At 33.8% G+C, this 23544-nt stretch overlaps 2 protein-coding genes across 2 annotated transcripts; both read left to right on the top strand.

Moving 5' to 3' along the window:
• Positions 1-13485: 13485 nt before the first annotated feature.
• LOC139841128 (uncharacterized) lies at positions 13486-15671 on the top strand. The gene is made up of 5 exons (XM_071831361.1): positions 13486-13809; positions 13852-13882; positions 14206-14560; positions 14645-15516; positions 15619-15671. The coding sequence occupies exons 1-5, from the start codon at positions 13486-13488 to the stop codon at positions 15669-15671; spliced, it is 1635 nt and encodes a 544-aa protein (XP_071687462.1).
• A 44-nt stretch (positions 15672-15715) lies between these two features.
• LOC139841127 (ATP-dependent DNA helicase RRM3-like) lies at positions 15716-16762 on the top strand. Its single transcript, XM_071831360.1, has 2 exons — positions 15716-15890; positions 15957-16762. The coding sequence occupies exons 1-2, from the start codon at positions 15716-15718 to the stop codon at positions 16760-16762; spliced, it is 981 nt and encodes a 326-aa protein (XP_071687461.1).
• Positions 16763-23544: the final 6782 nt, after the last annotated feature.

Raw genomic sequence — 23544 nt, 5'->3', positions numbered from 1 at the left:
TTACATAAAATCAAGAATACTTTCAAGTTTGCTAGCTCACTTCCAATCTTGTAAGGTGATCATCCAACCTCAAGAAATCTTTGTTTCTTACAGTAGGTTATCATTCTAATACAAGGTAATAATCATATTCAAACTTTGGTTCAATTTCTATAACTATAACAATCTTATTTCAAGTGATGATCTTACTTGAACTTGTTTTTGTGTCATGATTCTGCTTCAAGAACTTCGAGCCATCCAAGGATCCGTTGAAGCTAGATCCATTTTTCTCTTTTCCAGTAGGTTTATCCAAGGAACTTAAGGTAGTAATGATGTTCATAACATCATTCGATTCATACATAAAAAGCTATCATATTCGAAGTGGTAAACTAGTAATCACTAGAACATAGTTTAGTTAATTCTAAACTTGTTCGCAAATAAAGTTAATCCTTCTAACTACACTTTTAAAATAAACTATACACATGATCTATATCTATATGATATGCTAACTTAATGATTTAAAACCCGAAAATACGATAAACACCATAAAACCGGATTTACGCCGTCGTAGTTACAACCGGGGGCTGTTTTGGTTTGGATAATTAAAAACAATGAAAAACTTTGATTTAAAAGCTATACTTATGGGAAAATGATTTTTCTTATGAACATGAAACCATACCCAAAAATCATGGTTAAACTCAAAGTGAAAGTATGTTTTTCAAAACAGTCATCAAGATGTCGTTCTTTCGACGGAAATGACTACCTCTTTCAAAAACGACTTGTAACTTGTATTTCCGACTATAAACCTATACCTTTTCTATTTAGTTTCATAAAGTCAAGTTCAATACGAAACTGTGGCCGCTTAAATCACTCAAAACGGATTAGAAACGAAGAAATGGCGAGCAAAACAAAATTGGTAAAAACTACTCATTTTAGCTACGTGAAAATTGGTAACAAATCTATTCCAACCATAACTTAATCAACTTGTATTGTATATTATGTAATCTTGAGATACCATAGACATGTATACAATGTTTCGACCTATCATGTCGACACATCTATATATATTTCGGAACAACCATAGACACTCTATATGTGAATGTTGGAGTTAGCTATACAGGGTTGAGGTTGATTCCAAAATATATATAGTTTGAGTTGTGATCAATACTGAGATATGTATACACTGGGTCGTGGATTGATTCAAGATAATATATATCGATTTATTTCTGTACATCTAACTGTGGACAACTAGTTGTAGGTTACTAACGAGGACAGCTGACTTAATAAACTTAAAACATCAAAATGTATTAAAATTGTTATAAATATATTTTGAACATACTTTGATATATATGTACATATTTGTTATAGGTTCGTGAATCTACCAGTAGCCAAGTCTTACTTCCGGACGAAGTAAAAATCTGTGAAAGTGAGTTATAGTCCCACTTTTAAAATCTAATATTTTTGGGATGAGAATACATGCAGGTTTTATAAATGATTTACAAAATAGACACAAGTACGTGAAACTACATTCTATGGTTGAATTATCGAAATCGAATATGCCCCTTTTTATTAAGTCTGGTAATCTAAGAATTAGGGAACAGACACCCTAATTGACGCGAATCCTAAAGATAGATCTATTGGGCCTAACAAACCCCATTAAAAGTACCGGATGCTTTAGTACTTCGAAATTTATATCATATCCGAAGGGTGTCCCGGAATGATGGGGATATTCTTATATATGCATCTTGTTAATGTCGATTACCAGGTGTTCACCATATGAATGATTTTTATCTCTATGTATGGGATGTGTATTGAAATATGAAATCTTGTGGTCTATTATTATGATTTGATAATATATAGGTTAAACCTATAACTCAACAACATTTTTGTTGACGTTTTAAGCATGTTTATTCTCAATTGATTATTAAGAGCTTCCGCTATCGCATACTTAAATAAGGACGAGATTTGGAGTCCATGCTTGTATGATATTGTGTAAAAACTGCATTCAAGAAACTTATTTCGTTGTAACATATTTGTATTGTAAACCATTATGTAATGGTCGCGTGTAAACAGGATATTTTAGATTATCATTATTTGATAATCTACGTAAAGTTTTTTAAACCTTTATTGATGAAATAAAGGTTATGGTTTGTTTTAAAATGAATGCAGTCTTTGAAAAACGTCTCATATAGAGGTCAAAACCTCGCAACGAAATCAATTAATATGGAACGTTTTTAATCAATAAGAACGGGACATTTCAGTTGGTATCCGAGCGTTGGTCTTAGAGAACCTGAATTTTGCATTAGTGTGTCTTATCGAGTTTGTTAGGATGCATTAGTGAGTCTGGCCTTCGACCGTGTTTACTTGAAAAATGATTGCTTAACAAATTTTGTTGGAAATTATATATTTTTAACATGTGAATATTATGTGATATATTAAACTCTTAACGTGTTTGATATTATGTGATAGATGTCTACCTCTAGAACAAGTCCCATTGACTCACCTAATAATAATGAAGAGTCAAATGTAAACTGGAATGATTCGTGGACTGATTCACAAGTTCCCGAAGAGGAACCGGAAGAAGAGTCGGAACCGGAAGAAGAATCGGAACCGGAAGAAGAAATAGAACCAGTGGGGGAAATAATAAAACGGTTAAATAGAAGAAAATCCTCAACCAACCGACCAAAGTTAATTATGGTCAATGGTGTTTCCGCCAAGGAAGCAAAGTATTGGGAGGATTACCAATTCTCCGATGAATCGGATCCCGACAAGGATTCCGATGATGTTATAGAAATTACCCCAACACAATTTAATAAGGCAAAAGAGAACAATAAGGTAAAGGGCATAAAAATAGAGAAATTCGATTCTAAACCCAATGAACTTTATATGTATCGTCAACACCCGTATTTCTTAAGTTGTGACAATAACCCGGGAACCTCTATACCACCAGGTTTTTCTAAACCAATGTGAAAAACGACGGCTCGTATTAGGGGAACATCATATATCCCTAGAAACTTGGCAAAACGAACCAAAACCGAAGAAGAAGAAACGAACGAGTCGGAATAAGATAGTTGTGTTCGTGTGGTGTAATATATGTAATATAGTGTGCTTATGCTTTATGATATATGTAAAAATTGCTTGTATTAATAAGTATTTTTTTTTATGAATCTAACTCTTGTCTATTTTACAGTATAAAAACACAAAATGGATAGACAACCCAATATTTTAAGAGACCTACCCGGAGACATGATTGATGAAATCTTGTCTAGAGTCGGTCATAATTCTTCGGCACAACTATTTAAGGCGAGATCAGTTTGTAAGACATTCGAAGAACGTTCCAAGAATGCCTTGGTTTATAAAAGGCTTTCGTTCGAAAGATGGGGGATATCACATTGGGAAATCCATAAGTTACGATGTGTTTACTTTGACGCATATATTGCGGGGAACCCAAATGCTATTTTACGCAATGGGATAAGAAATTATTTTGACTCAATATATCCGAATATTGGACTTCGTGATTTAGAAAAAGCGGCTAACATGCAACATAAAGAAGCATGTTATGCTTACGGATTAGTAATGTTCGCTTCTCACCAAAGTGAGAACAAGAACATGGGCCTACAACTATTAAACAAAACGTTCCCACAAGTGACGGAGTCGGTAATTGGGGTAAGAAATGAGGTTTTTAGATTGTTACGGGACTGTTGGACATTACGTAACCCTCGTCCATTTGACGACGTTACAACACGATGTCTTATCAACGGCCATAACAGTTATGTTTCACAAGACCAAGGATGGGAAGTAGTCCTAGTAAAACCAGAATGCATGACTTGTTTCTGGACGTATGAATTACGTGTCTTTATTGCCTTTGCTGAACGACTTGTGTACTAGCTAGAATTATCTTCACAACCATCTTGTATCAAATTTATTGTGTGCTATATTTCATGCTATATGTAAAATAAGCGGTATTGTAAGTTTGTAAAATATTGTGTAAAAGTTTGAACGCGAAATATTATTATAATTAGTTTTTCATATAGAATTGTAGTAGTTGAATTGTATATTAGCTACTAAGTATGAACTTAACGGGTAGGTACTACCCGAATTTAAACTTATAAAACGCTAATATGAAGAAAAAGCTTTTATAAATGAGTTCATATTATGCTACGAGATACTATTGACTACTCTTAATATTCTGTATGATTAACTTGTTTCATTTGACTATTTTGAAGGAAATGGCACCAACTACTTGACACACCTTGAATATGAGCGAAGAGGAATTTCGTGCCTTTCTTGCTTCAAACATAGCCGCAGTACAGGCTGCGCTACATACCAACAATAACCTTGGATCTAGCAATACAGGAAATCGTGTAGGATGCATCTACAAAGAATTCACTGCCTGCAAACCTTTGGAATTTGATGGAACCGAAGGACCAATCGGATTGAAACGGTGGACCGAGAAGGTTGAATCGGAGTTTTCCATAAGTAAGTGTACTGAAGAGGACAAAGTGAAGTACGCTACGCATACCTTCACAGGTACTACGTCAACATGGTGGAATACCTATCTAGAGCAAGTGGGACAAGATGATGCTTACACACTACCATGGTCAGCATTCAAGCACTTGATGAACGAGAAGTACCGTCCCAGAACCGAGGTCAATAAGCTCAAGACAGAACTTAGAGGTTTACGAACCCAAGGATTTGATATTACCACGTATGAAAGACGATTCACAGAATTGTGCCTATTGTGTCCGGGAGCGTTCGAAGATGAGGAAGATAAGATCGACGCGTTTGTGAAAGAATTACCGAAAAGAATCCAAGAAGATATAAGTTCACACGAGCCCGCCTCCATACAACAGGCATGTAGAATGCCTTACAAACTAGTGAATCAGATTGAAAAAAGAATTAAAGAACAGACTGCTGAAGAGGCCAATGTGAAGCAAGTCAAAAGAAAGTGGGAGGAAAACAGTGATAAGAATCACCAATACAACAACAACAGCAATTACAACAATAATCGCAACAACTATCCCAACAATCGCAACATCAATCGCAACTACAACAAACGGCCCAACAACAACAACAACAACAACAATAACAACAACAACAACAACAACAACAACAACAACAACAACAACAACAACAACAACAACAACACCAACAACAACAACAACAACAACAACAACAACAACAACAACAACAACAACAGCAACTACAACAACAGCAACTACAACAATCATCCCAACAACAATAATAACATCAACAACAACAACAACAACAACAATCAGAAGCAGCTATGCCAAAGGTGTGAAAAGTATCACTCAGGGTTCTGCACCAAATTTTGCAACAAGTGTAAAAGAAATGGTCATAGCGCGGTGAAGTGTGAGGTCTACGGACCAGGGGTTAACAGAACGAAAGGAACAAATGGTGTCGGAACGAGTAATGGCGGAGCAAGTAGTGTCGGAGCAAGTTATGCCAATGTAGTTTGTTATAAATGTGGAAAACCGGGCCACATTATTAGAAATTGCCCGAACCAAGAGAACACGAATGGACAAGGCCGCAGAAGAGTTTTCCATATTAATGCGGCAGAGGCACAGGAAGACCCGGAGCTTGTTACGGGTACATTTCTTATTGACAATAAATCTGCTTACGTTTTATTTGATTCGGGTGCGGATAGAAGCTATATGAGTAGAGATTTTTGTGCTAAATTAAGTTGTCCATTGAGGCCTTTGGATAGTAAATTTTTACTCGAATTAGCAAATGGTAAATTAATTTCAGCAGATAATATATGTCGGAATCGAGAAATTAAATTGGTTAGCGAAACATTTAAGATTGACTTGATACCAGTAGAGTTAGGGAGTTTTGATGTGATAATCGGTATGGACTGGTTGAAAGAAGTGAAAGCAGAGATCGTTTGTTACAAAAATGCAATTCGCATTATACGAGAAAAAGAAAAACCCTTAATGGTGTACGGAGAAAAGGGCAACACGAAGCTACATCTTATTAGTAATTTGAAGGCACAAAAACTAATAAGAAAAGGTTGCTATGCTATTCTAGCACACGTCGAGAAAGTACAAACTGAAGAAAAGAGCATCAATGATGTTCCCGTCGCAAAAGAATTTCCCGATGTATTTCCAAAAGAATTACCGGGATTACCCCCACATCGATCCGTTGAATTTCAAATAGATCTTGTACCAGGAGCTGCACCAATAGCTCGTGCTCCTTACAGACTCGCACCCAGTGAGATGAAAGAACTGCAAAGCCAATTACAAGAACTTTTAGAGCGTGATTTCATTCGACCAAGCACATCACCGTGGGGAGCTCCTGTTTTGTTTGTCAAGAAGAAAGATGGTACATTCAGGTTGTATATTGACTACAGAGAGTTGAACAAACTTACCATCAAGAACCGCTACCCACTACCGAGAATCGACGATTTATTTGATCAACTACAAGGCTCGTCTGTTTATTCAAAGATTGACTTACGTTCCGGGTATCATCAAATGCGGGGGAAAGAAGATGATATTCCAAAGACTACTTTCATAACACGTTACGGTCATTACGAGTTTATGGTCATGCCGTTTGGTTTAACTAATGCACCAGCTGTGTTCATGGACCTTATGAACCGAGTGTGTGGACCATACCTTGACAAGTTTGTCATTATTTTCATTGATGACATACTTATTTACTCAAAGAATGACCAAGAACACGGTGAACATTTGAGAAAGGTGTTAGAAGTATTGAGGAAGGAAGAATTGTACGCTAAATTTTTAAAGTGTGCATTTTGGTTGGAAGAAGTTCAATTCCTCGGTCACATAGTGAACAAAGAAGGTATTAAGGTGGATCCGGCAAAGATAGAAACTGTTGAAAAGTGGGAAACCCCGAAAACTCCGAAACACATACGCCAGTTTTTAGGACTAGCTGGTTACTACAGAAGGTTCATCCAAGACTTTTCCAGAATAGCAAAACCCTTGACTGCATTAACGCATAAAGGGAAGAAATTTGAATGGAAGGATGAACAAGAGAAAGCGTTTCAGTTACTGAAGAAAAAGCTAACTACGGCACCTATATTGTCATTGCCTGAAGGGAATGATGATTTTGTGATTTATTGTGACGCATCAAAGCAAGGTATCGGTTGTGTATTAATGCAACGAACGAAGGTAATTGCTTATGCGTCTAGACAATTGAAGATTCACGAGCAAAATTATACGACGCATGATTTGGAATTAGGCGCGGTTGTTTTTGCATTAAAGACTTGGAGGCACTACTTATATGGGGTTAAAAGTATTATATATACCGACCACAAAAGTCTTCAACACATATTTAATTAGAAACAACTGAACATGAGGCAGCGTAGGTGGATTGAATTGTTGAATGATTACGACTTTGAGATTCGTTACCACCCGGGGAAGGCAAATGTGGTAGCCGACGCCTTGAGTAGAAAGGACAGAGAACCCATTCGAGTAAAATCTATGAATATAATGATTCACAATAACCTTACTACTCAAATAAAGGAGGTGCAACAAGGAGTTTTAAAAGAGGGAAATTTAAAGAATGAAATACCCAAAGGATCGGAGAAGCATCTTAATATTCGGGAAGATGGAACCCGGTATAGGGCTGAAAGGATTTGGGTACCAAAATTTGGAGATATGAGAGAAATGGTACTTAGAGAAGCTCATAAGACCAGATACTCAATACATCCTGGAACGGGGAAGATGTACAAGGATCTCAAGAAACATTTTTGTTGGCCAGGTATGAAAGCCGATGTTGCTAAATACGTAGGGGAATGTTTGACGTGTTCTAAGGTCAAAGCAGAGCATCAGAAACCATCAGGTCTACTTCAACAACCCGAAATCCCGAAATGGAAATGGGAAAACATTACCATGGATTTCATCACTAAATTGCCAAGGACTGCAAGTGGTTTTGATACTATTTGGGTAATAGTTGATCGTCTCACCAAATCAGCACACTTCCTGCCAATAAGAGTAGATGACAAGATGGAGAAGTTAGCACGACTGTATTTGAAGGAAGTCATCTCCAGACATGGAATACCAATCTCTATTATCTCTGATAGGGATGGCAGATTTATTTCAAGATTCTGGCAGACATTACAGCAAGCATTAGGAACTCGTCTAGACATGAGTACTGCCTATCATCCACAAACTGATGGGCAGAGTGAAAGGACAATACAAACGCTTGAAGACATGCTACGAGCATGTGTTATTGATTTCGGAAACAGTTGGGATCGACATTTACCGTTAGCAGAATTTTCCTACAACAATAGCTACCATTCAAGCATTGAGATGGCTCCGTTTGAAGCACTTTATGGTAGAAAGTGCAGGTCTCCGATTTGTTGGAGTGAAGTGGGGGATAGACAGATTACGGGTCCGGAGATAATACAAGAAACTACTGAGAAGATCGTCCAAATTCAACAACGGTTGAAAACCGCCCAAAGTCGACAAAAGAGCTACGCCGACATTAAAAGGAAAGATATAGAATTTGAAATTGGAGAGATGGTCATGCTTAAGGTTGCACCTTGAAAAGGTGTTGTTCGATTTGGTAAACGAGGGAAATTAAATCCAAGGTATATTGGACCATTCAAGATTATTGATCGTGTCGGACCAGTAGCTTACCGACTTAAGTTACCTCAACAACTCGTAGCTGTACATAACACTTTCCACGTCTCGAATTTGAAGAAATGTTTTGCTAAAGAAGATCTCACTATTCCATTGGACGAAATCCAAATCAATGAAAAACTTCAATTCATTGAAGAACCCGTTGAAATAATAGATCGTGAGGTTAAGAGACTTAAACAAAACAAGATACCGATTGTTAAGGTTCGATGGAATGCTTGTAGAGGACCCGAGTTCACCTGGGAATGAGAAGATCAGATGAAGAAGAAGTACCCGCACTTATTTCCAGAAGATGAGCCAACACCTCCAATCGCTTAAAATTTCGGGACGAAATTTATTTAACGGGTAGGTACTGTAGTGACCCTAACTTTTCCGAACCTTTCTATGATTATATGTTTAATGAAAACTATATTTACATGATTAAATGTTTCCAACATGTTAAGCAATCAAAATTGTTAAGACTTGGTTAATTGAAACGGAAATGTTGTAAACGTCTGATTACCCAGTTTGACCAATGATTCACGAACGCTATAAGTTGTATATGACATGATGATACATAAATGAATAAATATATATGTTTAATATGATATAATGATCATCAAGTATCTCATTAAAAATAGTAACAATAAGTTATATACTTAAAAAGGAGACTATTGACGTATGAAACTCGAAACGATACATATAACGATTATCGTTATAACCACGTCTTACTAAATATATATGAAGCATATTAATACATTGTTATATTATATATATAACATGATAATATGATAATTAAATATATCATTAAGTGTATTAACAATGAACTACATAAGTAAAAACAAGACTACTAACTTAAGGATTTCGAAACGAGACATATATGTAACGATTATCGTTGTAACGACATTTAAATGTATATATCATATTAAGATATATTAATATATCATAATATCATGATAATATAATAATTTAAAATCTCATTTGATATTATAAACTTTGGATTAACAACATTTAACAAGATCGTTAACCTAAAGGTCTCAAAACAACACTTACATGTAACGACTAACGATGACTTAACGACTCAGTTAAAATGTATATACATGTAGTGTTTTAATATGTATTTATACACTTTTGAAAGACTTCAAGACACTTATCAAAATACTTCTACTTAACAAAAATGCTTACAATTACATCCTCGTTCAGTTTCATCAACAATTCTACTCGTATGCACCCGTATTCGTACTCGTACAATACACAGCTTTTAGATGTATGTACTATTGGTATATACACTCCAATGATCAGCTCTTAGCAGCCCATGTGAGTCACCTAACACATGTGGGAACCATCATTTGGAAACTAGCATGAAATATCTCATAAAATTACAAAAATATGAGTAATCATTCATGACTTATTTACATGAAAACAAAATTACATATCCTTTATATCTAATCCATACACGAATGACCAAAAACACCTACAAACACTTTCATTTTTCAATTTTCTTCATCTAATTGATCTCTCTCAAGTTCTAACTTCAAGTTCTAAGTGTTCTTCATAAATTCTACAAGTTCTAGTTACATAAAATCAAGAATACTTTCAAGTTTGCTAGCTCACTTCCAATCTTGTAAGGTGATCATCCAACCTCAAGAAATCTTTGTTTCTTACAGTAGGTTATCATTCTAATATAAGGTAATAATCATATTCAAACTTTGGTTCAATTTCTATAACTATAACAATCTTATTTCAAGTGATGATCTTACTTGAACTTGTTTTTGTGTCATGATTCTGCTTCAAGAACTTCGAGCCATCCAAGGATCCGTTGAAGCTAGATCCATTTTTCTCTTTTCCAGTAGGTTTATCCAAGGAACTTAAGGTAGTAATGATGTTCATAACATCATTCGATTCATACATAAAAAGCTATCATATTCGAAGTGGTAAACTAGTAATCACTAGAACATAGTTTAGTTAATTCTAAACTTGTTCGTAAATAAAGTTAATCCTTCTAACTACACTTTTAAAATCAACTATACACATGATCTATATCTATATGATATGCTAACTTAATGATTTAAAACTCGGAAACACGATAAACACCATAAAACCGGATTTACGCCGTCGTAGTTACAACCGGGTGCTGTTTTGGTTTGGATAATTAAAAACTATGAAAAACTTTGATTTAAAAGCTATACTTCTAGGAAAATGATTTTTCTTATGAACATGAAACCATATCCAAAAATCATGGTTAAACTCAAAGTGAAAGTATGTTTTTCAAAACAGTCATCAAGATGTCATTTTTTCGACGGAAATGACTACCTCTTTCAAAAATGACTTGTAACTTGTATTTACGACTATAAACCTATACCTTTTCTGTTTAGTTTCATAAAGTCAAGTTCAATACGAAACCGTGGCCGCTTAAATCACTCAAAACGGATTAGAAACGAAGAAATGGCGAGCAAAACAAAATTGGTAAAAACTACTCATTTTAGCTACGTGAAAATTGGTAACAAATCTATTCCAACCATAACTTAATCAACTTGTATTGTATATTATGTAATCTTGAGATACCATAGACACGTATACAATGTTTCGACCTATCATTACGACACATCTATATATATTTCGGAACAACCATAGACACTCTATATGTGAATGTTGGAGTTAGCTATACAGGGTTGAGGTTGATTCCAAAATATATATAGTTTGAGTTGTGATCAATACTGAGATATGTATATACTGGGTCGTGGATTGATTCAAGATAATATATATCGATTTATTTCTGTACATCTAACTGTGGACAACTAGTTGTAGGTTACTAACGAGGACAGCTGACTTAATAAACTTAAAACATCAAAATGTATTAAAATTGTTGTAAATATATTTTGAACATACTTTGATATATATGTACATATTTGTTATAGGTTCGTGAATCGACCAGTAGCCAAGTCTTACTTCCCGGCGAAGTAAAAATCTGTGAAAGTGAGTTATAGTCCCACTTTTAAAATCTAATATTTTTGGGATGAGAATACATGCAGGTTTTATAAATGATTTACAAAATAGACACAAGTACGTGAAACTACATTCTATGGTTGAATTATCGAAATCGAATATGCCCCTTTTTATTAAGTCTGGTAATCTAAGAATTAGGGAACAGACACTCTAATTGACGCGAATCCTAAAGATAGATCTATTGGGCCTAACAAACCCCATCCAAAGTACCGGATGCTTTAGTACTTCGAAATTTATATCATATCCGAAGGGTGTCCCGGAATGATGGGGATATTTTTATATATGTATCTTGTTAATGTCGGTTACCAGGTGTTAACCATATGAATGATTTTTATCTCTATGTATGGGATGTGTATTGAAATATGAAATCTTGTGGTCTATTATTATGATTTGATAATATATAGGTTAAACCTATAACTCACCAACATTTTTGTTGACGTTTTAAGCATTTTTATTCTCAGGTGATTATTAAGAGCTTCCGCTGTCGCATACTTAAATAAGGACGAGATTTAGAGTCCATGCTTGTATGATATTGTGTAAAAACTGCATTCAAGAAACTTATTTCGTTGTAACATATTTGTATTGTAAACCATTATGTAATGGTCGCGTGTAAGCAGGATATTTTAGATTATCATTATTTGATAATCTACGTAAAGCTTTTTAAACCTTTATTGATGAAATAAAGGTTAAGGTTTGTTTTAAAATGAATGCAGTCTTTGAAAAATGTCTCATATAGAGGTCAAAACCTCGCAACGAAATCAATTAATATGGAACGTTTTTAATCAATAAGAACGGGAAATTTCACAATATACATATGTAACGAGTGTAAGGCGCGTGTATGGAAAGATGAAGCGATGCCTGGTAATAAGACATTCCAAAAAAAGGTCTATTCGATTTGTTGCTTAAACGGAAAGGTTGAAATACCTAATTTTCACTACCCTCCTGAGTACCTACTCGACTTGTACAAAGGACAATCTGATAAAAGCAAGAACTTTATCGAGAACATTCGACGTTACAATATGATGTTCAGCTTTACGTCCATTGGCGGCAAAATAGATCATAAGATCAACAATGGTCGAGGTCCGTATGTTTATCGTATGTATGGACAGAATTACCATCTAGATGGCAGCTTACTACCAGAAGATGGACATAATGCAAAATTTCTTCAACTTTACTGCCAATGAATCTGAAAACAGAATAACTGCATACGGGTACGTCGAATCTTTTCAATGACTATCTTTATTATTGCTTTTACTAAAATTATAAAAAAAAATATGTTTTCAATCTGTACATTTTTTTTATCAAATGTTAACATTTAAACAACTTAAATGTGCCATCCCTTCATTAAAAATCAATCATAAAACAATGTGGTAGGTATTCAAATACTTTTATTGATTGTTTGATTTTTTTTTTTGTCTTTACAGTTCGAGGAATAGCAGTTCAAACCCATATTCTATTGAATTTGGTACTGTCCATGAACTACAAGGGTTATTAGATTCTGTAAATCCTTTAGTTCAAATGTTCCGTATGGCTAGAGGTAGGTATGAATTTAACCAAGCAGAACCCATACGCATCAAATTAATTGGACGGACAGATAAAGATGGTAGAACGTATAATCTTCCGACTGCCGATGAAGTTGAAGCTCTTATAGTCGGCGATATAGATGGAACTACTGACAAGAGAGACATTATATTGGAAACAAAGTCGAAGCAGTTACAACGTATTAGTGAACTACACGTGCGATATCTACCATAAAGGTGTTGAAAGTCCCGATGATCCTGGACATATTCGTCTAACAATTAGGGAATTTTTTGCATATCGCTTACAATCAAGGGTCGGTGAAGTTTCTCTGATTCTGTTGTCTCGGAAATTGTTGCAACAATTTATAGTGGATGCCTACACTATGGCGGAGAACACTAGCTTGAACTACCTACGTAATAATCAAAAAATTCTACGTGTCTCATCTCTCACACACCTTTATGATGCTCAAGATTCTGGTAGTAGCGAGGTTTCTAACATCGGTAATCGTGTTGTATTACCATCTTCCTTCACTGGAGGAGCCAGATATATGCGGGAAAATTATTTGGACGCAATGGCTATTGTGCGAGCATTTGGACACCCCGATTTATTTATAACATTCACGTGCAATCCAAAATGGCCCGAAATTCTCAGATTTTTAACCGAAGATGATCTAAAACCTGAGGATAGGCCTGACATAATTACCGGGGTGTAAAAGATTAAGTTAGATCAACTAATAGCTCTTTTGAAGGATGAATACCTTTTTGGTAAATCTTTGGGAGGTAATTGTTAAGTCCTTAATCGTTTTCTCTTTTTCAATCGCCATACTTACATATATACAAATACTTATATAGTTTTTTTTATTTATTGTATATATTTATTAATAGGATGAGAAATATAGTTATACCGATATATTACTAAATATATATATAAAATAAAAACAAAAAATTAGAATGTATATATTATATATATATGTATATATATATATATATATATATATATATATATATATATATATATATATATATATATATATATATATATATATATATATATATATATGGTAAACATAATACTGTTACTTATATTTAACAAAAAAATGCAGTTGTGGCTGTCATAGAATTTCAGAAGCGTGGACTTCCTCATTGCCATCTGTGTTTATTTATGGATAAAGAAGGTCGGGTTCCAACTTCTGCAGATATAGACAAGATTATTTGTGCTGAAATTCCGGACAAAGAAGAAGATCCAGATTTATATTCAATTGTGGCAGATTTCATAATGCATGGTCCATGTGGAACAGATCACCCTACATGTCCATGTATGATAAAATATAAGTGTTCTAAGTATTTTCCAAAGGAGTTTTCCAACGAAACTCACTTTGATGGTCAAGGTTTCCCAGTGTATAAACGGCGTGATGATGGTCATTTTATTATGAAAGGAGATACTCCACTCGACAACAGGTTAGGTCATTTGAAGTATTTACAAAATTTTGTAGCGTAAAATTGTTAATTTATTACATACTAATTACTTACACATATCAACAGGAACGTCGTTGCCTACAAAAAGCAACTATCAAAACAGTTTCAATCACACATCAATGTTGAATGGTGCAACCAAATTGGCTCGATTAAATACCTTTTTAAATACATAAATAAAGGGCCCGACAGAATATCTGTGCGAATAGAAAATTCAGATGGCGGAAAATCAATCCAAAAGAAAAAGCAAGGAAAAGATGAGATTGCAGACTATTACAGTTGTCGTTACATTTCAGCTTGTGAGGCGGCCCGGCGATTATTCAATTTTCCAACTATATACCTAACACCTGCAGTCTATCGACTTTCCTTTCACTTACCTAATCATGAGCCCATTTATTATGACGGTGAAGAAGATTTTGAATCTGTACTTTCAAAGCCTACGGTTGGAGCTTCTCAGTTTATTGAATGGATGAACTGTAATAAAATAGATCAGCATGCTCGACAGTATACATACTTGGAATTTCCAAGATATTATGTCTGGAATTCAGGCCCGAGACACTGGACAAGACGTAAATCACAGCTGGTTGTTGCTAGAATACACTTCGTTCCTCCGAAGTCTGGTGAAACGTATTATCTGAGGATACTTCTGAACAAAGTCAAGGGACCCACTTGCTTTGAGGATATTAGGACAGTCAACGGCATACTATACGATACTTTTAAGGAGGCATGCTACACCCTGGGACTTTTAGACGATGATCGGGAATATGTTGCATCTATTAAAGACACACATGCTTGGGCATCCGGAGAATTTTGTCGATCTTTGTTTGTGTCTTTGATAACAACCGATAGTCTATCCTTCCCTGACTGTGTTTGGAATGAAACTTGTGATCTACTTTCTGACGACCTACATCATGAATGTCCTCCTCATGTATCAACTACCGGTAAAAACTCTAAGATCAAGACATTTGCTTATTATTTAATTTACATCTTATTTGTGGTATATGTATTTCATTATAATTCTAATAAATTGATATGTCATGTAGATGAAGCTGAACTGAAGAAGGTTTTGTACAACCTCGTGCTATCGAAGATTTAAAGAATGTTATTAGTTCAGGGAGTACTCTAAAGAATATCCCTAATATGCCTTTTCCTGATTACGAGTTCATAAATTATACGTACAATATGCTTATTCATGATGAGATGGCTTATGATAGGGAAACACTTGAACAAGATCTAGAAAGATATCTGTCTACAATGACGATTGAGCAAAGGTCAGTATACGATCAGATTATTGATGTTGTTTCAGTTGATGCGGGTGGCCTATTCTTCCTGTAAGGTTATGGAGGAACCGGAAAGACTTATGTCTGGAAAACACTTGCAGCCGCCGTTCATGCTCGTGGTGATATAGTTATTAACGTCGCATCAAGCGGTATAGCTGCTTTATTGTTAACCGACGGTAGGACTACACATTCTAGGTTTGCTATACCTATTAATGTTCTGGAAGATTCTTTTTGTAATATACAACCGGATAGTGAATTAGCTGCATTATTGAACAAGGCAAAATTAATCATATGGGATGAAGCTCCCATGATGCACAGACACTGTTTTGAAGCTTTTGATCGCACTATGCGGGACATAATCAAGTCAGCGAATAAGAAAATGCCGTTTGGTGGTAAATTCGTGGTGTTCGGTGGAGATTTCAGGCAGATCCTTCCAGTTGTACATAAAAGAAATAGAGCAGAAATAGTAAATGCTTCGCTGCATTCATCTGACTTGTGGCATCATTGTAAGGTACTTACACTAACTAAAAATATGCGCTTGAATGGTGGCGAGAATGAATTGGAAAAAAAAGAGATTAGTGACTTTGCAGATTGGATTTTGAAAATTGGTGAAGGAAAGATTAATCTTCCGAATGATGGAGAAGCTGACATTATTTTTCCCGATGAAGTATTAATTCCTTCACATGACAATCATATACAGAACATTGTGGATTCTATTTATCCTAGCCTTCACAGCGATCTTGGTGATCCCAATTTTTTTCAAAACAAAGCCATACTTGCTCCAACAAATGAGGAAGTTGATTCTATTAATGATGCTGTGTTAGCCTCCATTGATGAAGAAGAAAGAGTCTACTACAGTTCGGACAGCCTAAGTCCAGACGAAGTTGATGATTTATTTGCACAATAATTGTATTCACCAGAAATTTTAAATGGTTTGAAAGTACCAGGTGTTCCCAATCACAGGCTTGTTTTGAAGAAGGGAGTGCCTATAATGTTGCTACGTAACGTGTAATGGTACAAGGTTAATAGTTGAAAGGCTTGCAGATAATAATATTGAAGCAAGAATAATAACTGGTCACTGTTTTGGTCAATTAACCTACATTCCAAGAATGACTGTAGAACCTACAGACAAGAATATTGCAATCAAATTCCGTAGGTGTCAGTTTCCAGATAATGTTTGCTTTGCGATGACGATAAACAAAAGTCAAGGACAATCACTCTCAAATGTTGGCTTATATATACGAAAACCGGTCTTCACTCACGGTCAACTTTATGTTGCAGTGTCTCGTGTTACAAGCAAGAAAGGACTGAAGGTGCTTATATTGGATGAGGATGGAAACGTTTCACACACGACGAGGAATGTGGTATACAAAGAAGTGTTACAGTCTATCAAATAGTATAATTTTTCTACAACTGCCCAGGTTAATTTGACTACTACTAATTTTCAGTTACTTCAATAATGTTTTAATTTTCGTTAAATAACAAAGCTTTTGGCTTTACAAGTAAATACATCAAATCCTCCAATCATATATTGTTTCACATTGTCTGATATGATGTATCTGAATAATAACTTTAGTATACCAGTCCAGTCGTTTGTTAATTTACCGCTGCCATTGTAAAAAAAAACACATCTTTGTTAAATATTAGTGTTACCAATACCACTAACTTTTGTTTTACGAAATCTGAATACATATTATCAACATGTAGCTTTACGATGATTCACTGTCTTCAAGTATATTTATATTCAATTTCTTATGAATCTATCTTTTACTATTTGATGTGAATGCTGCCAGATGTTTGGTAATACAATGCGCGGAATCAGCTGCTCAAGATGTGATTGTTGATTGTATGTTTGTTTCGTAACAAGATCATGCGTGGGATCAGCAGAACAAGCTCATTAGGGGAGTCACGAAGCATTTTTTTTTTTACTAAAATCAAGAGTATATTCTGCAGAATGCTTATTTATCAGAAAAACGAGTTTGATTTTAAAATTATGATGTGCACAACGACTGTATGATTGTTTTGTGATTCTGCACATTCCTTATCATCACTCTATGAACAGATATATTAATAAACAAAGGATTTTGATGATATACGATTTAAAGTAATGATATAGAGGACCATCGTTTGGAAAAAATTAACGATTAGTGAAGTAACAAATGTAAATATGGACTTTATATATCGGCAGATGTCACCAGATTAAAATTCTCAATTATTATAACGATATATGTATATCTATTCTGGCACAATATATCTATTTGTAGAAATGATTGTATGTGATCTTTTTAAAACTACAAGAGATGCTCTATCAATAGCACTCGGTATATTGATACAAAAATATGTGTCACGATGTTCTTTAAAACACAAACTACGTTATTCATAAAGTAATATCATATTATCATCTGCCGATTGAAAAAAAATTAGAATTAACCACCCTACTGTCATCTTCATGAATAAATCTCAAACCAATGAAGCTGCTTCAAGTAGTCTACAAAACAATAAAGATGATCAAGTTACAAAACATATTGTGGATGTAGATGAAGAAAAGGTTAGTATTCTTTGAATCACAGTATGTATTAGCTTTTTGATAATTAATCACTTTATCTAATTGAACATTTTGTCTTACAAAATTTTTACCACACTTTAGATATTAACAGCAAGCCTTCATAGACATTTTAGGGTGGACTTGTATTAATATTCATGAAAAACAATAAAAACAAGCTCTGCATAATATAAGATACTGTATTTTTAGATATATATTGAATTGGATGGAAATATAAATCTACAAAAACATTATACAAAAAACATTGTTTTTGATTTATTTTTGCGATTTTCATTTACTTACTCATTGTGGTAAATGAATATTTTACTCAATGTAAAAAAACATGGACTTAGAGATTGAAGAAAAAAGCTCGGAATTGTGATAATGTTCAACGGTCCTACTATCGCAAAAAAGTAATCTACATATGTGAAATATATCTACTTAATTCCTAGAATAGTATTGTTAATGTTATTTCCGTTACATACAATTAATGAGACGTTATTATATACAAAATATTAACTTAGTAGATATATTATGTAGAAATATGTTGAGGATTTAGAAGAGCTAAACAAAAAATTTACACAAGAACTACATGAAGCAAAGACACTTCATAATCAGGTTTTGTATATTTTCATATGCTCATTGGATATTTTCTTATTAACTATTAATGAGAAAATAAAAAAATATACCAAAGGTTAATATAACAGTGTTCTGATAATCGTATATATTTACCTTTTTTATTGTAGTATATGATGTTGGATGATAAGACTATAATTTATCCTCCATCAAATGAATCAGGTAACTTGCTTTTTAAATCGAAAATGCTTACGAAAATTTAGTACAACATTTTAATTTATACACAATCATTTACTGTCTTCTTATTTTTTTAACAGACATCACAAATTATGCTGAATTATACAAGCCTTGGTTTGTTGAGCATGGAAATTTAATATCTCGATTACGTAAAGTAATGACTAAAGAATATACAGACACAAATATAAATCCTATTCTACAAATTGTTGAACAACAATTTAAAGAATTATTCATACTGAAGAAATCAGCAACAAAGATGACGTGTTAAATATTATATATGGGAATTGGATGACACCGGTTGAAAGGTGTATTATGTGGATTGGCGGCTTTTGTCCTTCAGATATTGTCACTGTAAGCAAGTGATTTTCCTTATAACAACATAATACGCATACTTCCAATGTATTTCATATAGATTATTGAATAATAAATAAAATAACAACAAATTATCAATTGTTTCAGTTAATTTTGGTTCAAGTTGATTTAACAACTTCACAGACCAATAACATTAAACATTGGGAAAAATATTGTATCGGTCAAGAAACTGAATTGTCAAATCGTATTATGGAAGTGCAAACAAGCATAGCAAAACTTTTAACAGGTAAATCGTTCTGTCCAACTGGAGATGATTCTTATTATCAAAACTATATGAGCAACATGTTAATGTCTATGGGAAAATTGCGTGTTGTGGAAGATTTAAATATTTAGTGCTAATAACATTTAAATATTTTTCATTGTTTGATTTAATATTCATTTTGTTGTATAAGTTTTTCGATGTGACTTACCTTCAATTACTTAATTGTTTTTTCAGGCAGATCAATTACGGGCAAGCATAATAGATAAATTCCATACCTTTTTAACAACCAAAAATTTGGCATCAACATATTTGGCAATTAATCAATACCTACAACGGACTACTGCATTATCAATTTTGTGGATAAGTCACCCAAGAGTTTAATTACTATATTATTAATATTATATATGACGCATTGAGGATTGTTTTTTTTTTTTTTTTTTGAGAGTGATTTACATTGTTTTATATATACATTGATTTATATACAATGGAAATGTTGTCCAAAATACAAAGTATCGACGAAATCACACCAAACAAAAAAGTATATAACTACATACACATCTATTATTAAAAATATTATTAAAGTCAAAAATCTTATAAAAAACCGGCGAAGCCGCGGGTATTTCACTAGTATATATATATATATATATATATATATATATATATATATATATATATATATATATACATATATATATACGTATATATATATGTATATATATATATATATCCCTTCCTCACATAAAGCGTGAGGTCCCATCCTACTTGTCACATCAGGAATAACACCATCTACCACCTTACAAGTGTCCATCCTCTCCTATTTTTTTTTTCAAAAATACGACATCGTGACACGTATCCCATTCTCACGGTACTCTCTTTCTTCCAAAATAGAACAATCGCACCATTTGCACCGGCGGTTATGGCCTTCGTCGGTGGTAATAACAATCGCCGATACACCATCTTTAATCGCTACAATCTTAGGCACACAACGATACTAATTTTGTATAATATTGGTGGTATACCTAAATTCGCAGTGTAAAATTAGGGATTTCAGAGTCATCCGCTTCCCAAAATCGACTCCATTAAATGAACGGTTGAACAAATCGGCATCAAAGTAACTGTCATATGAGGTATTTTTCATATTCAATTGAATTCTTGATTTAATTTGTCAGCTCAATTTGGGTTTCGTATTTTTCAAAGAAGTTCCAGATTATGAAAGGAACAAGACATGGGTATAATTGTCACCTATTAGACAATCGGCTATTAATAATCAATTCGAATTTGAATTTGTTAATATTCCGTTTTGAATAGTGTGGTTTAAAAATTACTGATTTAGGGTTTTGTATAATATTTGGTTAAGAATAAATATTGTACGGCTAAACTAATGAAGGTATAAATTTTCTATAATATCTCCGATTTGGTTCATCCGTTAATCATGGTGAAGAATTTTTCATATTTGGTAACATGATGATGAAGGTGCCCAGGCTAAAGGTAACCTCAATTTGTATTTATTTTCTATTATATCGCGTATTTTCTATTAAAATATGATTAGATATTTGCAGCATACTTGGTGTTTCATTGACCCCTGTGGGTGTTTAGTTTATATAAATAATAGATCTAATATGAATTTCTTTGAATGTGATAGAATTTTGGAAACATTGATTACGTCTCGAATTTCAAGCCTTTAAACATTGACTACAAAGGGGTTGGCTACTTTTATCTTTAACATTATAATGGAGGTGGAGCTTCTCGAGTTGAACTTGGATTGAACATGTACTTTGAAACATTAATTTGCTTGTGCCATTAATCATCATGGTAAGAAACTTTTTTTATTTCATTAGTTTATTATTCAACGAATGTCAGACACTTTTCTTTGTATGGATCTTATTTGAGTGTGAATTAATTTAATCAATTGACTATTATTTTTTAGATTGGTTATTTATATGTATATGTAAAAAAAAAAAAAGAGAGAGGCCAGTATACTGATAATTGTTTTTTTATTTTGTATTATTATAGATGTGACTAAATTTTATCGGGATTTAGGAGATAGCGATCGCCTTTGTAAGTATTGTTCGGCAACATTTTGGTTTTATGAGCGAGTTAAAGCTTATTCTTCTGATATGAAGGTAAATCAGTACAATTTCTCACTACAGTTTCTCGCACTGGTCGTCATCATCAACGTTAACAGGCCGGTAGCTGTCTTATTGACTTTGGTATAAGAACTCTCCTCTTTTAGTTAACACTACTTTTCAGTTTTTATGCTATAGGTTATTACTGCAAAGGAGGTGTGGTTCACTGATATGGATAGAACAATATTATATATCTGAGTTTATTAAACTGTTTACTTAGTGAAAGATGTTTTTATCTAAGCCATACATGGTCTAACATATCATGTAGAATTGATGGACCTGTATATACGTAGAAGGGTTATGATGTAGAGACTTCCTAAAACTTCATTACGGAAAAAAGGTTAGCTATTAGTAATTGATATACCGATATCTCTATTTTACGTGAGTGTCAATTAAGTTACAGAATACAGTAACATTTGTGGTTTTAGAACAAGCGTTACTGGCTTAGGCAGAGCAGTGGCAACAATGAAGCAAGGCGAGCAGACAATAGTGACCCGAATGAAGATTAGTTCGAGTGAAACCAAATGAAGATTCACAAAGGTGTTAAAAAGGTAATATCCATTTCTTATAATAATAGAAAAAGCCATCTGTCCACTTTTTATTTATAAGCCATACATGCAAAATGTAAAGGTAAGATTACTTCGGAGAGCTATATCCGATTCTAAGAACTTGACCAGACTTTATATTGGACTTTGATAATGAAAAGTGATCTTGGAAGCTTCTATACACAGTATTTCCAAATGAAAATGTGGAAAGAGAAAAGTCATTTTAGATTATTTATCAACTATGTTTCAAAAAATTATTTTTTAAGTCACTCTTAAGGATATTATCATGTAACAGATTATGTAGGTGAGTTAAACTTTGACGAATGTGGATTACAATATCTATGTAGGTGGGAAAATATGCAGCGAGAAGTGCGTTTGGGTCCTGATGAACGGGGTGCTAAGATAACAAAGAAAGAGAACGGGATGTTAGCTGATAATCAACCTATGTAGATAGTTGCAGTTTTTCAGTATCTAATCATCATGTTATCCTTAAAAGTTCTCAGGTAAATTCTGTTAGTCACATTATCAGGTCAGGTGGGTTAATGGGTCAAAAGGTAAATTTTGAGGTGTTCAAAAAGGGTAATTTGCTATGGCATGTGAGATTTTGGGAATGGGTCATACAGGAAAAATTTCTTTGCTATAAAGGTCAGGTAATGCGGTGTATGGATTGCTTATTCCATGTCCTTATCTGCTTATAATTGAGCAAAATGGGTACATAGGTCAAATGGGTTGGGTCATCAGTCAAAATTAGTAGAGCAGTAGAATTTTAGAATCTATCAAATAGGTCTCATGTTGAATGTTTTCTTCCATATATTTTCAAATGTGACAAACCAGAAGAAACATATGATGTATTTGCTTATCTCTTAGTAATTGTCAATCCATGTAGATAGTTGCAGCTTATTTTGATTATAATGCTTTCCATTAATGTCCTAATTTTGTAAGGAACACACTGGAAAATTAACTGTCACATCTGATAAGCAACGTGAGTATTATTTACAACATGCTTGAATTGTTTGTTTTTCAAGTTTCTTGCAGAAATTAGTAGAATACCAAGACTTATATCTTATTATTTATAGTTTATGTATGTTG

The sequence above is a fragment of the Rutidosis leptorrhynchoides genome, chromosome 4 (genome assembly GCF_046630445.1).
Source record: "Rutidosis leptorrhynchoides isolate AG116_Rl617_1_P2 chromosome 4, CSIRO_AGI_Rlap_v1, whole genome shotgun sequence".
Classification (NCBI taxonomy): domain Eukaryota; kingdom Viridiplantae; phylum Streptophyta; class Magnoliopsida; order Asterales; family Asteraceae; genus Rutidosis; species Rutidosis leptorrhynchoides.
This window is presented reverse-complemented; position numbering and strand designations above follow the sequence as displayed.